General features: G+C 35.3%; 2 protein-coding genes across 2 annotated transcripts; both read right to left on the bottom strand.

The window, feature by feature from the left end:
* Positions 1-8: 8 nt before the first annotated feature.
* On the bottom strand, positions 9-9,075 carry LOC143447512 (phosphopentomutase-like). Its single transcript, XM_076947664.1, has 15 exons — positions 8,684-9,075; positions 7,494-7,593; positions 6,631-6,698; positions 6,130-6,221; positions 5,962-6,046; positions 5,690-5,819; positions 3,306-3,456; positions 3,022-3,211; positions 2,712-2,844; positions 2,415-2,557; positions 2,234-2,327; positions 1,813-1,942; positions 1,486-1,714; positions 891-1,027; positions 9-687 (listed from the first exon to the last, which is right to left on the bottom strand). The coding sequence occupies exons 1-15, from the start codon at positions 8,759-8,761 to the stop codon at positions 585-587; spliced, it is 1,863 nt and encodes a 620-aa protein (XP_076803779.1). The 5' UTR covers positions 8,762-9,075; the 3' UTR covers positions 9-584.
* A 2,713-nt stretch (positions 9,076-11,788) lies between these two features.
* LOC143447517 (V-type proton ATPase 16 kDa proteolipid subunit c-like) lies at positions 11,789-15,021 on the bottom strand. The gene is made up of 4 exons (XM_076947678.1): positions 14,860-15,021; positions 13,049-13,232; positions 12,577-12,701; positions 11,789-12,428 (listed from the first exon to the last, which is right to left on the bottom strand). Exons 1-4 carry the CDS (start codon positions 14,939-14,941, stop codon positions 12,340-12,342), a joined length of 480 nt encoding a protein of 159 aa, XP_076803793.1. The 5' UTR covers positions 14,942-15,021; the 3' UTR covers positions 11,789-12,339.
* Positions 15,022-17,032: the final 2,011 nt, after the last annotated feature.

Raw genomic sequence — 17,032 nt, 5'->3', positions numbered from 1 at the left:
AACGAGCGCACCTTTCTATATTAGTTTAATACATAATAATTTCTTTAAAGTAAATCGGTCGGTAACCCACAGAGCATTTGGATAAATTTAAGATTTTTGAGGCGAAAATCAAAATAACCATCAATATACGAATCGTTTAAAATAAAAACCCATTAACTAGCAATATCCAAATAGGTTATAATCAGGTAGAATTACCTGTACACGTAACATTCGTATTGCAGAAGTACTGACCGAAACATTTGCACTGAAGTGCAGCAAACAACACCCAAAAGGTAAACATCACTACGAAGCTAGTTTTCCAATAAATTTAAATATTTTAATTTATTTAAAATAGGCATAATAAATATTAGCAAATAATTATATTGTAGATATGGATAACGCGAGATCAGATAAACAAACGCAATACGGAAAAACACTGAAAAAGTATGGTATAATTTGTACACTAAAAAGACGAGAATAATCTTCTAGCACTACTTAAACTGTTCGTAGTGTCGGACAGAAAACGTATTTTGGAAAAACCTAAACAAACTGCGTTTTATTTAATAGCCATGGTGCTTTACCATGTCTCATGAAATATCAACTGATCATGTTGAACGCGAAAGGAATCCGTTTCGATCCGGCTGATAGAAGTCATCTCGCATTGAAGCCACCAACTGATCCAGTTCCGAAATAAGATCAGAACGTTTCCTGAAAGTAATAACATTTTGTACTGACGTTCAGCCGCTTCCAACGGACAATGTTTGACAACACGACAGTTTAAAACTGCAATCTTTGTGTGCATTTGCAATACTGTACACAACGTGAGTGAACCGCTTAAATTACAACAAACTTTCATAGGCAAATATGTCTGCGTAAAATCTTCAGAATCTTCGTGAATTGGTTCAACCTACCCGGTCGCGGCTCCTTTTCCGCGCATCTCTGAGTAATACTTGATCTTAGGTTCAGTCCCGCTTGTCCTTATGGTAAGAACACTCTCGTTGGCAAAATAGAATGTAATCATGTGGCTGCCCGGCGACACTGGCAACACCTTTAAACAAAAAAAGAGAAACGTAAATCTGGTTAGTTCGGTTCAAACTATACGTACTTCTCAACACCATAACTGAATAACATTTGATGTTGACTTAACATTTCCATTTCGGGCATAAACACTTTAGCGACTACACGAACTATTACGTGGAAATAGCGCAGGGCGTTATGGTATCCACTTTGCGTAAACCAATGCAATGGAAAGCGTTTTAAAGGTAAACTGAGTCTTGTTACAGATTCATTGTTCACATATGGAGTAGGTATGTAACGCGTGCTTTCAAAATACTTGCGGTTGCGTAATGATAGCAAAAAGTAACTGAACTGGTATGACAGGATTTGTTAGCTAGTGAGTTATAATAAAGAAGTTCGACTAGTTTTGCGAGGTGGTAATTCGCTTCATAACAGGTTATTACTAATTAGCATTGTGCAGTAGCTAGTTGCATTCAGTCAGCCACTTACAGCCTTTCCGTCGTCAAATCGACTGTCAAATCCAGTTGTGATGTCGCGGATTCCACGGATATCAAACCTGCCCAACTTCTTTGGATACCTGTTCCCGCGTTCTTTGTCGATTATTGCGTTACTGTTGTTATTATCATCACAGTAGTTTCGTAGCCGGGCAAACATCAAGTCGGTTTTCTGGCTATCGTGCGAGATATAGTAAGAATTATTGCTGACGTGTTCACCGTATCTGTGAAGGATACAAAACAGTCATTTGGTTGTGAAACTTTATCGTCCACGAAACGCCTTGTACTGTAATAACGCTCATGTGATGCGAAAGTAGCTTACTTGTCGTATAGATTCTGCAATTGCTCACTAAGCGTACAGCCTTTGGAGTCAAGCACGCATGCACACTCTGCAATTACGGACATTGCGCTGACACCGTCTTTATCCAGAACATTATTCCCATACATGAAGCCTGAGAATGAACAGCAGATTTCACAAGTCCGAAAATGCGTTTTGTTGCAGTTTTGAGAAAAATACATGTTTCTTTCATGTGTTTAAAACTACTGCTACTACTACGTTTGGACGAGCTATGATTCTACTTTACTACATATCACACATTGTAACTCAGGGTTAATATTTCTTTAGGTTTTGATTTTTGTTTTATAGCAATTTAGAATGGGTTTGTATTTACAAATTTTACATATTGAGGTACTAGATTAAGCCCCCATGTTTGTAAGCAAACGGAGCTAAGCCTACCACTAACCAATAGCTTCTTCAAAAGCAAAGAGGACTGTTTTCCCTTGTTTTACCAATTCGTCCGTTCTATTTCCCATCCATTTGAAACCGGTTAGGGTATCCTGATAAAACAAGCAGAATAATTAAAAAGCTGGTAACTATGAGCAATTGCAATGAGCAGTTGTTTTTCAACTTAAAGCTGAAGCAACCTCAAATGAAAATCCTTCCACGCTAGCGACAGATTGCAAGATCATGGATGACACAGTGCTGCTCAACATGTAGACGTTGGAACGATCAGCATCAGGATTTTTCGAGATATAACAGTGCCATGCCCACCAGCCAAGAAGAGTCCCTGGACAAAATCAGGATTTTATGAAAATAAAAGTTCATTGACAACTACATGAGCAATATTTTACTTCCTCAGTGATAGTGATCGTGCGTTACTTTGCACCTGAAAAGGCTTTGACCCCAAAAAATTTTGTGAATGAATTACTAACGGGACTTACCGATTTCGTTTCCAGTAAAAACTTTCCAGTTTCCATCTTTTTGCTTTTCAGCCACAGCCAGCCTATCTGCATCTGGATCATTTGCCAGGATCACACGGCAACCTGTTGCATCTGCAGTTCTCATTGATAGTGTCTGACAGCAAAACAGTCACACAATCAAACACTAAGAGCAAAAAAACACTTAACGTTATCAAGCAAAAATGCTAATCTTTCAGCAGCCCAGGATAGAAAACATAATCTCATAAAACACATCATTTGTTAAATTTTAACAAAACTAATTACACTTGTTGCAAAAAAGAAATTGCATTACCAGCACACCCTTTCCTTCCTCAGGGTTGGGGTATTTCACCGTTGAAAACTCTGGATCGGGATACATTTGTTCAGGGACATCCTCAAACATGGGAAGATCAAATGTCTGGAAAGAACGTCGAGCAAAATCAAGACCAACCCCATGCACAGGAGTGTAAGTAAAACGCAGTGAAGTGGACTGATTAACAGATCTGTTCATAAAAGACAGAGTATGTTAACGTAAAGCATACATGAAGTAATTTAACAAGCAATGCTAATCACAAAATTTTATTTACAACCATTTACCGATGATGACAGTAATCTGCAAGATCCTCATAATACGATCCCATGACATCGTTTAATGGATCGGTGAGCAATGAACTAGAATGACAAAACTCATCGTTCCATACTTTCTCACATGCTGGTTGTAAATTTTCTAATATGCACTGGGCAATACCTAATTAGGGTAAATTGAATTAAATTCTGCATTTACCTACTGTCAAAAATGCACAAAAGCATTAAAAAAGCAAATAACATAGTGTTGTTAGGAATGTTACTAGGAAGAAATAACAAAGTTAAAGTTCAGTGAAGTCATACAGTCCAGTATGATTGTACAAGTACTTAGTTTGTATTGAAGTATGAACTAACATATAGCAGCCAAAGTATAATCGTGTTCAACAAAATCAACACAAGTTGTGTATATAAGAATAAGACAAACAATATAAGTACAGCAGACACTAGTTAATACATCCACCTCGGACCAGCTGATTTTGGATGTAGTAAGTGGTTGTAATAACCAATTAAACAAACAATATCACTGAACAACCCTCTGGTGGTAAAAATGCAATCATTGAATTTACTGTATTTAATCAGTAAAGAAAAAACTTGCGCAACGAAGTTTTTCTAGGTGGGAATGTCTTTTTTAAATCACCATGTACTTCTGCTTTCATAGCACTAAGCATGTCTACCTTCTGAAATCCTGTTCTGTTCAGTCCCAAGACCAAAAGGTAAAGGCACTCCAGCATCTCTGCAAGTAATGGCATTTCTTCCTCTGGTTTGTCGTCCCCACCGTCGTCATTAGAAACCTCAGCTACATGGCCATCGTTGTTTTTTATCATAGAAACGATTTCCTCAGTTAATTCTATCTCAGTGTGTTCTTGCACGGTCTCAACATCATCATCAGTGGTGACCCAATTCCTGAACTCTTCATCACTTTGCCCAACAGGTGGCGTGGGTAAAGTAAAGATTACAGTAGTCGATCAGTTGATGGTAAAACCTCCTTTCTTCCAACAAATCTGTCATATCTGTAACCTTGGCCCAAGCTTTTATGATCATGTACATGGCCTTCAACAAGTTAATGCGTTTCACCACTGTCTGAGCCACAAGTCCAGTTTCAGCGTTATCATCAAGGATATCAATGAACTTTTGCTGCATCTTATGCCTAAAATAGGTCTTCATTAACCTAATGATACCCATGCTGCAGGGATGCAAAACTGATGTTGTGTTCGGCGGAAGAAAAAGTAGTGATATGTTCTGCAAACTCGTGATACATTTGTGAGCTGAGCAGTTATCTACTAATAGAGCCACTTTTCCTTTCTTCGTTCTGCAGACGCACACCTCACGAACTAAACCAGTCTGCAATGTCTCATCGAAGCACTTTTTGAGAAAACGTACATAATTGGAAGAGTTTCATCCTTCTTGAAGCAACGAGGAGACCTCAATTTTCTGATAAGCAGCAGTTCCACTTTGTTCCCTATCATATTGCAAGTGATCAGCACGGTTACACAGTCTTTTGCTGTGTTCAAACCTTGCTGCTTTCTCTTCTTCGCTGCTTCCTGGTAGGACGTGGAAATAGATCGCGTTTTCGTCCATGGATGTATTAATGAAGTGGATGTTTTAATCGACGTTTTTATAATGGGAAAGGTACAGGAAAATTCCGTTCCAATCAATTTGGATGTAATAAGTGGTTGGTTGTATTAACCGTGGATGTATTAAGCAGTATCTATAGCTTTGCATAATATGTAGGTTCAGTTATCCATAGTACAATTCAATGATAATCCAGCTTTGCATGTACAGGCGTTTAGGCAAGCGTATATATCAGTCATTTTCAACTAATGTGCAGTGGTACCCAAAGCCACAGGTGCCTTTTACAATGAGCAGTGATGTGGAGCAGTGATGTATTCTGCCTGCTTTTTTAAACTAACTTTATTTAAATTCTAAAGCAGTGGTTCCCAACCTGAGGTTGGCACAGGGGATCCGTGAGTTATACTATAATTCCTTATAAATAGCCAATTAAGTAACACTTCTGAAGTGAGGGGTTCACAAAAAGGAGTTCTTGCAGCTATGGATCAATTGTTAAAATCACGTAAAAATAATTATGCAAAACGATGAAAAATATTTGCATAACGATGGTAGTCTGGTAAATAGCTTCCATCAAACCAAACTTACCAAAGTAGCTTACAAGGCAAAAGTGTAAAAAGGTTAAAACCCATTGATATAGATTCCACTATTACACTTTGTGTAAGACTGTACTGGTCGGACAGTACAACATTGGCAAACTGCTCAGTGCTCAAAATTTTTAAATTCATTTCAGGGCTTTGAAAAGAATCAGTTCAGTTGAAACTATTGTTGATCATTGTCTTAGTAACCTCTTGGTAATGTACTGCCAAAATATCATTATACATGCTTACCTGAATCAAGTGGTGGTATAATCTGTGCTCCGTTATCCCAATAGACCTTGTAGCCATTGTCCTGCTTTGGATTATGAGATGCAGTGACCATAATTCCTGCACAAGTCTGGTATTTCACAACTCCGTAGGGCTAAATGCATAAAGACATTTATTTCAGTTTTTAACACTTCTCACTGGCATGAAGTGAAACTAGATCGTTAAAGCACATCACTAAACATATTCAATTCCAATCAAAACCTGCTACGAAATAAAAGAAATAAACAAAAACTGACCACGAATGGAGTAGGAACAATCTTGGAATAAAGATACACTTTCACTCCTTTCAAAACAAAGACATTCGCTGCCAAGGCTGCAAACCTTAAAGTTGATAAAAATAATTCACAATTAAACAGGCAATCAAAAAGGTAAACCATAATAATTAGTGAAAAAAGACAAAACACCTGCGACTGTTATGGCGTGAATCAAATCCAATTATAACTCCTTTTTCTTTCAAATCATTCCCAAATCTTTTAAAGAGGTACTCATAAAACCCCTAAAAAATTTACAATTGGAAAAATGTGGCAAATTGCAACTAATAAGAGCTCATAGAATTGTTACTGAATACATTGTTTTTGACGTTTATTAAGCCAAGTTTATTTAAATGTAACTTTATAATTTTATGTTAGTTTTATACTTGTGCTTAAGAATCCAAACTTCTACAAGGCATTTGTTTAGGGTATTAACTGCTGCGTTTAAAAACAAATAAATATAAGAGGGTTTCTAAACAATTTTGCTGGACTTGGATTCATGCTTGGAGTTACAGTACAAGCAAGTAAATTTTAAATTCGTTTAAATTAACCAGCTCACTTGCTCAGTTAATTTTAAAAAAGCAAAATCTGTTCATGAGAAATATCTATGTGGATCCAACCTTCGCATAGAATTACTAATAACGCTAAAATTACTTGAGTAGTTTGAATAATTGTCAGGTCATTCATTTTTGAATTGCCAGCACCCATCTCAGCTCGTAAGCCTAAAAAGTTTAAATAAGTTAATTGAAATGATGTTCAAATCCATTACCATGCAACATGCAAAGCATAAATGACAATTTATAAAGCAATTATGTCTGATATACACAGCCTTCAGAGAGTATTATATAGCTTACAAAGTGGGTTGTATATTGCATATTCACATTAAATATCATTGATGTATAAACAGATGAAATGACATTTTACTGTAGCAGGTCAGAAGAAGGTTCTTATTGATAGGCCATTACTTATTTATATGGAAAAATTTGATTTTGATCAGCTGTTTGGGTTTAAATTGATATGTGATATGTATGATATGTATCTTAAAAGTTAACAAAGAACTGGAAAAAATAGCTTGAAAGTGAAGATATAATTTTATTCCAGTAAAAATAAATACTGAAAGTCAATAACCGAGCACAATAACCTGTAGCTATGAAGAATCAGCACCATTTTGTTATGAGACAGCGTTCTTTATTATGTGGTATGAACGAAGTGGTTAAAACACCAATTACTAATTTAAGAATACAATTTAAACCTAAGACTATTTTATTTAAATAATATATATACATAAGTAATGATACAAAAAGATAAGTCTTTTTTCACTTTTGCACTTCTCGGTTAAATGCTTTTAGAGTTCTAGACTGGCTCTTGTATCTAAGTCAATATTATCAGATGATGTAACCGTATTATTATAATGGTGATATCATACTGCTGTCATAATCACAGCACAAACACCTTAAAAGCTGATTTCTTTTGTGTGAGAGTGCTAAAAGCAATGAAAACCTAGAATTAAGAATTACCTGCTGTGCCAAATTCCATTCTTTTTAGAAGAATGTTATCAAGCTCATTAAAATTTCCATCTTCATATAATTTTTGAATATGCTGATGGGAAGTTACGTTCTGCAAACAAATGCTATTGTACACTCTTATATTTTAATACCAACTGGTCCAGTGCAGGAGTTTACAACCAAATAACGTCATAATTAGGGGTATTAGGGGTATAATATAGATTTACATGGTTTTACACGTGACTGGAAAGTACTGCAGTTTTCGAAGAGAAATCGTGCATGTTAAGACACAAATTTTGGTATGATGGCGTGCATTGAAGCCTCAATTCTTTGTTTATTTATTATAAATTGGCATGAAAAAGAGTTTAAGGTGCACGTTGATGAATATCCTGTGTTCAGGTGCCAAACTTTCCCCTAGGGGTAATGAGTCTAGTGCAGAAGTTTACAAGCAAATGACGTTACAATTTGAGTACCAGAGACCTAGTAAAACCGGAATGGAAAATTTGCTGTTTTTGGGTGAAATATCCCCGTGCAACAAGATCAAACAATAGCTATTATTTGCACAATTAATTATAAACCCCGCGGATTCAGCAAACTATCCAATCTGGCAGTAAAGAAATATATTTTGACGTTACATGGTTGTGAATCTTCGCACTAAATTCTTGGTAATAACCCATTATGAAAACTGTGGCACAATAACACACGAGATTCAAGCTCCCCAAATTTTATCATGTGCCTGTTGATTTACATTTAAAACAATGGCAACATTGTCTGCTTCAATGTCCTTTCATAAAACTTTATTACGTTATGTTAATAGTTACGGCCGCCATTTTTTAGGCGGCAAAATTTTTTCGATCGCCTTTGCTTAACAATGGAAATTGTCAGCCAACTTTTATTCTTTTTTAAATTTCGATAGTTCTGGTCATTAGACTGTAAAGATTTCGCTCAGATGAGTAGCACAAAAATTTGTTTATGTGATAAAGAAAAAAATTTGAGAATGTGTTACCTAGTTGTTATTTTACAGCGGTGCAACAACAACAACATTGCACACTGTCATGCTATAATTTAGGCACGCACAGTTGCTTTTCGAAAACTGCCTTACCTTTCACTCTGGAAAATAACATTGTTAATGAATGTGATTAACAACAATCCCTTTATTACAGCAATGGTACAAAAATTAATTCACAATACAATATGTCTACCTTATCCCATTCCAGCCAGTTTTTGATAGCAATGTCCAAGACAGAATTCCCGGATGTTTGTTGACTGGTCGAAGTCATTTTTTGTTTAATAAGGCTATGCTGAATGTACTTATATTAGGCTATTACTGAAAGATATGATTGTATGAGATACCGGTACTGTTTTAGAAAAGATATATTGCCACGCGAAGGCCTGCATGATTAAATTTGATATAACCTTCTGACCTTAACTAAAAATGAGAATTTTTCGAGTTACATACCTTTTCCGGTAGCTTACATACCTCTATGCAGGCATTTTTATCATGATACGGTGTCTGACAAGCTGTATTCGGTACGAAACGTAACACTAAACACGTCAAAATTGACGCCACTACGAGAAACACGTCGACAAGCAAAATGAAGTAGATCCTTTTTCTCACTCTGTTTACCTGTGCATTCCCTATTTACCAAACGCATAGACATCACTTACAACCAGTGGGGCAGGTTGGTTTGTAAACCGCAAGTTAAACAAACTCAACAAAACATTTTGTTATCTATTTTCTGAAGTAATTTTTACAACAGGAAGTTTTAGTGAACATGCTACCACGGAGGATTACATCTGGTGACTGCATGTCCAAATACACACAATTTAAAGTTGAATTATAAGCAAAATCACAACTTTATCTTATAGCTCAAACTTAAAAACGAATGCATAAACGTTATCTTCAATTGGTTTATTCTAAGTTTAATAAATTGTATGTTTCAACTTTCCTGGTTTATTTTTGAACGCTTTGTTTCCTGTTTCAATAAAAACACATTATTATTTGAAATCTGTTTTGGTAGTCTTGTGCAGTATATTATTTCCCTTTGCAATGCATATATGTACTAGTAAAGCAAGTTGGTGTTACTGTACACTGTACAGTATATAAATACGACTTGAACGAGTGTTATGCCACGATTAACCGCACAGCAGTATGATCAAACCAATGAAATTATTTTCACGTAGCACATAAGTTACACATAGTACATAACCTATTACATTTAAACTATTTATATTCATTTAAATAAGCATTTATTTTATAAGCCTGTGATAAATATATCAATTAATGTAATATAAAATTGTGCACGACATAGAATTCTCATCTATCGAATCAGTGAAGCATAACACTGCGTGACGTAATCGATTGTTTCCCTGCGTGCATTACGAGTCATCACTTATCAGTCGTATGTTCAACGCCGCAACATGTTTTTATGCTGTTGCTGTCACAATGTTCTATTTTGATTTATTCGTTCAAAGAAGCTTCAATATAATCAGATTATACAGTTGTCATTCCTGTGTTATTATTGCTGAAGTCTATCAAAGTTCACTGTTGAGATATACACAAGTAAACAGACTTTGTATGGAAGTGGGCAAACCTTACAGGTTAAGGTACCATACACCACATTTTCATTACAAACTACAGGTGTATGGTACCTTAACCTGTAAGGTTTTCCCACTTCCATACAAAGTCTGTTTACTTGTGTATATCTCAACATACGACTGATAAGTGATGACTCGTAATGCACGCACAGTAACAGGGAAGCAATCGATTACGTCACGCAGTGTTATTCTTCACTGATTCGATAGATGACAATTCTATGTCGAACACAATTTTATATTACATTAATTGATATATTTATCACAAGCCTATATAGTAGCTTAATGAAATAATCAAAATTTAAAGGAAACATTCTCAGTTAAAAGCTTAATGATTTTTGTCACGCATTGATAAGCTTGCGAACCTTTTAATAAAAGTTTGGTTCCGGAAAAAAGTTTGGTTATCTGTAATAACAAATTCGTATTCTAAAATCAATCTAAAATAAATAATGTATTTTTTTATGAAAATACTGTTTTCCGCCATTTTCCATTACCGAAAAATAAACAATACAATACAATACCGCCTTTGCCATTATATCCATTTTCTAACATACCCAAAAACCTGTTATCGCCATTGAAACGTCATAAATTTAATTCTGGTAATGGGTTTGAATCAGTAGAAAACTAGTGCTTGCGCAGTTAAGTAATTGAAAGAGGAATTAAAGATATGTTGAGGACTGAGTTCTTGATTTGTGACAGTAGTTTCTCACAAGAGAATAGTTATGATGGGTATATAAATACGGTTGACTGCTGTGTACAAGAGAGTTGTTTGTTCGTTTTCTATAGTTATTTGTTTGACTGGTGAATGTAAACTTGACCGCTTACGCAGTAATCATGAGAATGTTATCGAAACATCCAAGTTTAACTCTCAATATGGCTTAATGTTCAATATGCCAGTAGGCCTATTTAATATTCTAACTGCGTTAGCGCTGGTCAAAATTTCAATACATTGGGTTCTGGTTTGGTTTCCCAAAAACATTCGTTTAAACCGGTTTAAAGGTTTGGGTTCAGTTCCGGTGTCGTGCCAAATTTGTTCTGGGCAATTTGACGTAAAAATGTCGTATGACTCAGCGCAAGTTTTCTGATTTAAAAACCTCGTATTCCCGATGAGTTTGTACGTATTGTTTTCTTGTAAGTGTATAGATTTTTCCTGAACTCGAGGTTTTCGAGTGGAAAATTTACCTCGAGTCATGCTAAACCTCTATATAACAATGCCTGGAAAAACTTTGGCATGGCACCGGTTGCACATCCTTCAGTTTGAGGTGCTAGACCTGGCACCGGAGTAAAACTGCTATTGCTAATCTAACTAAACTTACTGTAGGTTTTGGGCTACCCACCCTTGGCGCTTTTAGGGCGTTAAAAATCGTTGTATATAACGATTAGCAAATGAACGCCATAAATGGCCTAAGACTGTCTGTCTGTACAAATATGAGAATACATTTCACTTTAAGGCGTTTTAGGAGATCTCTGAGGCATAAAATTGTTGCGCTCTGCGCATTTTGCCAATAAATGAATGCAGTGGCCTTTAACCATACGTATGTATTGTATGATAATGCGTAATGCAAATTTGGGTTCATTTGAGAAAAACTAGCATGTTACTGCTAGTGCTACTTTATCAACACTGTTTAACATACGTAGTGAGGATAACAAGACTGAATTTTGCCTGGCCACCAGAGGCTAAATTCCCTATCACAATATTAATGGAAATGTAGTACCAGTAAACATTATTTAATCACACAATACTACACAAGTATTTATATAACAGCATTCACCGCTATTGCACACGACAGAAGCAATGACATTAACCTAATCAACTGATCCATAAAATAGTTGAACATATAGGTGGAATAATACAAACAACATGTTTTAGCATACACCACAGGATACAATGTTATTTTAACTTAATATTCATCTGAAAAAGACGTAACACAAATAGCCTCAAATACTAATAATAAGAACAACAGTTGGGCTTATCATAATTAAATTCAGAATTGGTGAAAATTAGCTACATACAGCAATTTACAACTGCAAAGTACTAAAGTACTACAAAAGGTTTGCATACAATGATACTAAAACATTTTATCCTTTGAATTGTTAGTGATGACCAAAAAAAGACATCCGAAGCTAAGGTTAGCACAAGTTTTCAAAAATTTCAATTATGAAATTACTATGAAGTGACACAAACAAACTGGCAAATAACCATAGTGCTTTGTGTAATTTTCCCCATGAGCTTCTTACAAACATCTGATGAAAGTAAAGTGATTTAGTTTGGAGCTTTTATCGCCAAAACGAGTCCTGTGATGAGACCGTACAGACCAAGGACTTCAGCAAAGATCAGAATCAAAATCATACCTAAAAATAATTAGAACATACTTAGTATTAATACCCTTATAACGGTGATTCATATAAAATACATGAATAACGAAGAAAATTTGCTACTGCAAAACTGTTATGCAGGTATACTAATCTTAAACCTTAAATTATACTCGCACATGCTTACCAACAAAAAGTTTAGGTTGCTGGGCTGTTCCACGTACACCGGCATCCCCAACAATGCCAATGGCAAAACCAGCAGCTAAACCTGAAAGGCCTACACTCAAACCTGCACCAAGATGCAAGAATGCCCTGAAATAAATAAAATCTTTCATATTTAAATTGTTCTATAATTTGCTACGAACAAAACTGACATATTTTATTCTGGATATCAATCAACTTTAAAATGTATGTGAAACTTGTATGCATTTTTATGCTGTCATCAAATAATATATAATATATATACCAAATATTATAATTACATAAAAGGGAAAATACAATTATCTTCCATTCACAACATAGCAAACAACATAAAAATTAATTTACTTGAACATAAGCAAGTAGTCTAAAATCAATTAAACAAATTTATTGGTATTTGAAACTTCGTACATTGTCATGATATATCAAGTCTGCAGTGGAAGTTAAATGTTTGTACTTACGCAAATAAAGACATATTCCATGCCATTCTCTGCGAAATCAAGACAGCAATTACCACACCATAGATGGCTACAATACCAGCCATAACAACTGGTACCACTGATTTCATAATGAGTTCTGGTCTCATTACACTCATTGCTGCAATTCCTGTTCCAGATTTAGCAGTTCCGTATGCAGCTCCAAGTGCTAAAAACATTTGTGGATTGTGACTGTCTGACAATGCATAAATATACATTATACAACAATTTCGTGAGTCATGAGTCATGACCTAACAACCATATGACCATGTTTAATAATTAATTAGTGTTTCTCAACATGGGCATCGCAATATGTTGGTGAAGAATGCTAATTCAGTAACATAATACTAATATTTAGTATTAGTGTAGACGAAATCGGTTAATCGTATCATCTATTTGCCAGACATTTTGATATGATTATCTGTTTCCGTTTAACTAATATGCTAAAAAAATGTTTATCATGAACAGGCATTATTGTTGATAATGTGTATGAGCTAACTCGTTTGCAATGGGCATTACAATACTGTACAACTCTGTGAAACAATCCTACAACGTCAGCTGACTACAATTCTGGTTAAATTATGTAGAGCTTATTACTGTAGTGGCCAATTGCACTGTGTTATGCAACACAGATGGCTACATTGCCAGCTATCGCCCAAGAGCACATTGTTGATGAAAGTATTTTTTCAGGAAACTGCTTTAATCGGACTCTCCTTTTATCGTGAATGAGCTCTGTTACGTCACAGTCTTTTTTTCAAGCGTAATCACTCAATCAGTAACAGTACTGTAGTTGCTTTTTTCCCTTTGTGCTGTCTTAGTAAAGTAATTAATTCATTGTTTGAGTAGAGAGCACACGTCACCTCATCTTCGCTTTTAAACGTCGAGACAATTACCCGAAAAAAGAAATCTACTTTCGCTTATTGGTAAGCGTGACATGCGCGACTTATCTTGGCTTCCGAACGTCTGGCTGGAGAAGATGATACGATTAAAATACCGCTGTATGCAAGTGAGAAGCAAATCCAGATACCATAATCCGATTTATTCCTTTAAGTGTGATTCGATTAGCCGATGGTTTTACTTAACATTAGATAGGACTTAGTTTGGGATTTCAGATACTATAAAACGATTGAACGTTTAACCAGGTTTCCGATTAACCGATTAATACAAAAATGTGTTTTATTTCATTATTATTAAACATTAATAATTATTAATTAAACGTCATTATATCATTAGAAGTAAATAAAACAACAAATGCCATTATTTGCAAAAATATTGCCTGCAATTTACACACGATGACACAAATGTGTTCGAGTTAAACAAAACCAGTTGGCTTGGGCCCAAACTATCTTTTTAACCGATAGCACATTGTTAAACTTATTGTTTGAGTAGTTGTTACGCTTTCCATCATTAGATGCGGTTGTTTTCACATACTAAAATTGAAGAAACTGAGTGATTTGTTGTTGAATTCGCATGCACAAGGATTCAAAAATGGACATGACAACTGTTTACTCATATTAGGTTGAAAATTATGACACCTTTCAGCAAAATATTCTGGCCTATAGAGCCTAAAGTTTGGTGAGGCAGACATGTACTGTCTTTTAGAACCCTTGCAAACAGCTGGAGCTGAATTTTTTGCTTAATATTGCAGAAAAATAAAATTAGTGTGCTGCATAGTCCAATATCATCTTTAAAGGTATTTATCCAAGTTTCGATATTTCACAGGACTTTTCAAATATTGAGTACACTATTAACATAATGATGCCATATTTATATAAAAGGTTGCAAGAAATACTTACCACTAAACACCATAGCTGATGCAGCTCCCATTGCACTAAAAAACGGAGCATATTCAGGACCAGCAGGTGGTGGAGAAGACATTTTTTTGTAAAATAACAGATAATTTAATGCAAAACAAATTCTTAAAATTGTCTAATAAAACATACTGACAATTAGAATATGTTACTATATACGATGTGTTAACTTTAATAATTAATTTATGGAATGTATTGCAGTAATATTTTAGAGTCAAGTTGGTTAGTTGGGTATACTAAGCGCGATCTTTAGAAACGTTCCAATCACACGTTTCCACGTTGATAATGCAAAAGCAACTTCTTTCCAATCATCATTGTGCTTTTGATCTTTAATCCGACCATGACTGATTATAATTTTTCGATTGGCAAGGATCAAACTGGTCACCTGGAAATTTAGAACGGTCTAACGGAAAACTGCCCATAGCCTTAAAACCTGCATGATTCTTGTTTTCTGATAAGCCTTTGTATGAGATTTTACATAGGTTGTTAACGAAAAGATTGTTCTGTAGTGTAATTTTTGATTCCCATTTGTTTAGCAACTTATCCCACTCACATTTAAAAGGCCCAAAGCATGCAACATCTAAAGATTGCAATTCGTAAGCAACACGGGATGGTAGCTTCACTAAAGTGATGTTTTCCTCTATGGATTCTTTATTACTTCAATTGACACATGTGTTAAGTGGCCATCAAAAAGGAAAAGCAGGTTCTTTCTCTTACATTAACAGTAAAATTGACAAAGTCATAAAATGTTTCGGTTTTCATTCAACTATTTTCACTTTTTCAAAAAAAGTTTCATGTAAGGCTTTTGTTTCACACTATGAGCTTCAAGGCTCAAAGACCAAAATGCATATAACTTTTCAGAAAGATCGTTTTAAATAAAATGTTTGGCTGCAAACTAAAGCAGTTTCCCAAAGACCTTGGGGGTGCAGAAGCAAAATTCTAGTGTGCTGGTTGTGCTAGGCAAGGTGCGGCCTGATATAATAAAAAATGGAATAAAATAGCAGTGCCTCTTTTTTTTAGAGAGATCACTGATCTCCCCATGTGCAATACTGTTTCGGCCGAAAATTCTCAGGTGTGCTCCTGCCATACTCTGCAGTCTGGCTCCGTAGCCACTGGTCAGTACAATACATTTAATACTAAGGTAACAGCGCTAGTTTTTAGAGTCGTTTAAGCTTACACTCACACTTTCAGAGACCGAAAAATTGGGTTTAGAGCAGATATGCACAACCACGTGAATGATGCATTTACATATTTTGACGTCAGTGGGGTGTATAATTATGCACTAGACCCGAAAAATGTATTCATACCGTAGTAGGCCTAGCTTGCACTTTGGCGACATACCCCATACTCTACTTGGCCCAAGATACCATATTTGCGCTCTCTTAAATTTTCTTAGCGGCCGCCAAAGCCCAACTTTAAAGTTAACGCTGCTCAATCCTGCTACGAAGCACAAAATTAAACTAGCCCGGGAAGCTATAGCACAGTTTCATAACTAAGTCTAGCATTGCCAAAGAAGATACTTGAGTGAGCTGTACCAAATACCAACGAACATCTGCCACTTCACTTTCACTGTACTTAGTGTACTATCACATGACTTAGTCTAGAAGCAGCCGTTTCTATAAATCATGTGATAAGTTCCACAATGGACTCACAAATATCATATTACTGTGGAAGTATCAACGATACAAAAACACTACAGTATAAAATAAGCCTATTACTAGAACTTACACGTAACGCAATGTTATTTAATCTTAGTACTTAAATAAACTACAATTTTCCGATGAAAAAGTTGTAAGGATTTCTCGTGGTCATATGAAACAATTTAAATGAAGCTACAGTAATTATCTTTATTGCGGATAAAATTCAAGCTTAAGAACCATCAAATTTTTTTTAATGTACTTCAAGTTTAAGCTTATCACTGTCATCGGAAAATGAAGACACATTTCAAGAAAAAAACACAGTGTAAAATCAATCAATCTCTGTTAATTACTTGCTCTCTTTGCTTTTGGAGATCTTCATCCGTTATTATTGAATTGCAGTATTCATTTATATTACAAAATTTGTATAAAAAAACTATTCTATAATTTATTTGCGTAAGTTAATTTCTGATTCGGGCACACAATTGCTCATTTACATCGCTGGTAAAAATTGTACAACT

This window comes from Clavelina lepadiformis, chromosome 1 (assembly GCF_947623445.1).
Source record: "Clavelina lepadiformis chromosome 1, kaClaLepa1.1, whole genome shotgun sequence".
In the NCBI taxonomy this organism is placed as follows: Eukaryota; Metazoa; Chordata; class Ascidiacea; order Aplousobranchia; family Clavelinidae; genus Clavelina; species Clavelina lepadiformis.
This window is presented reverse-complemented; position numbering and strand designations above follow the sequence as displayed.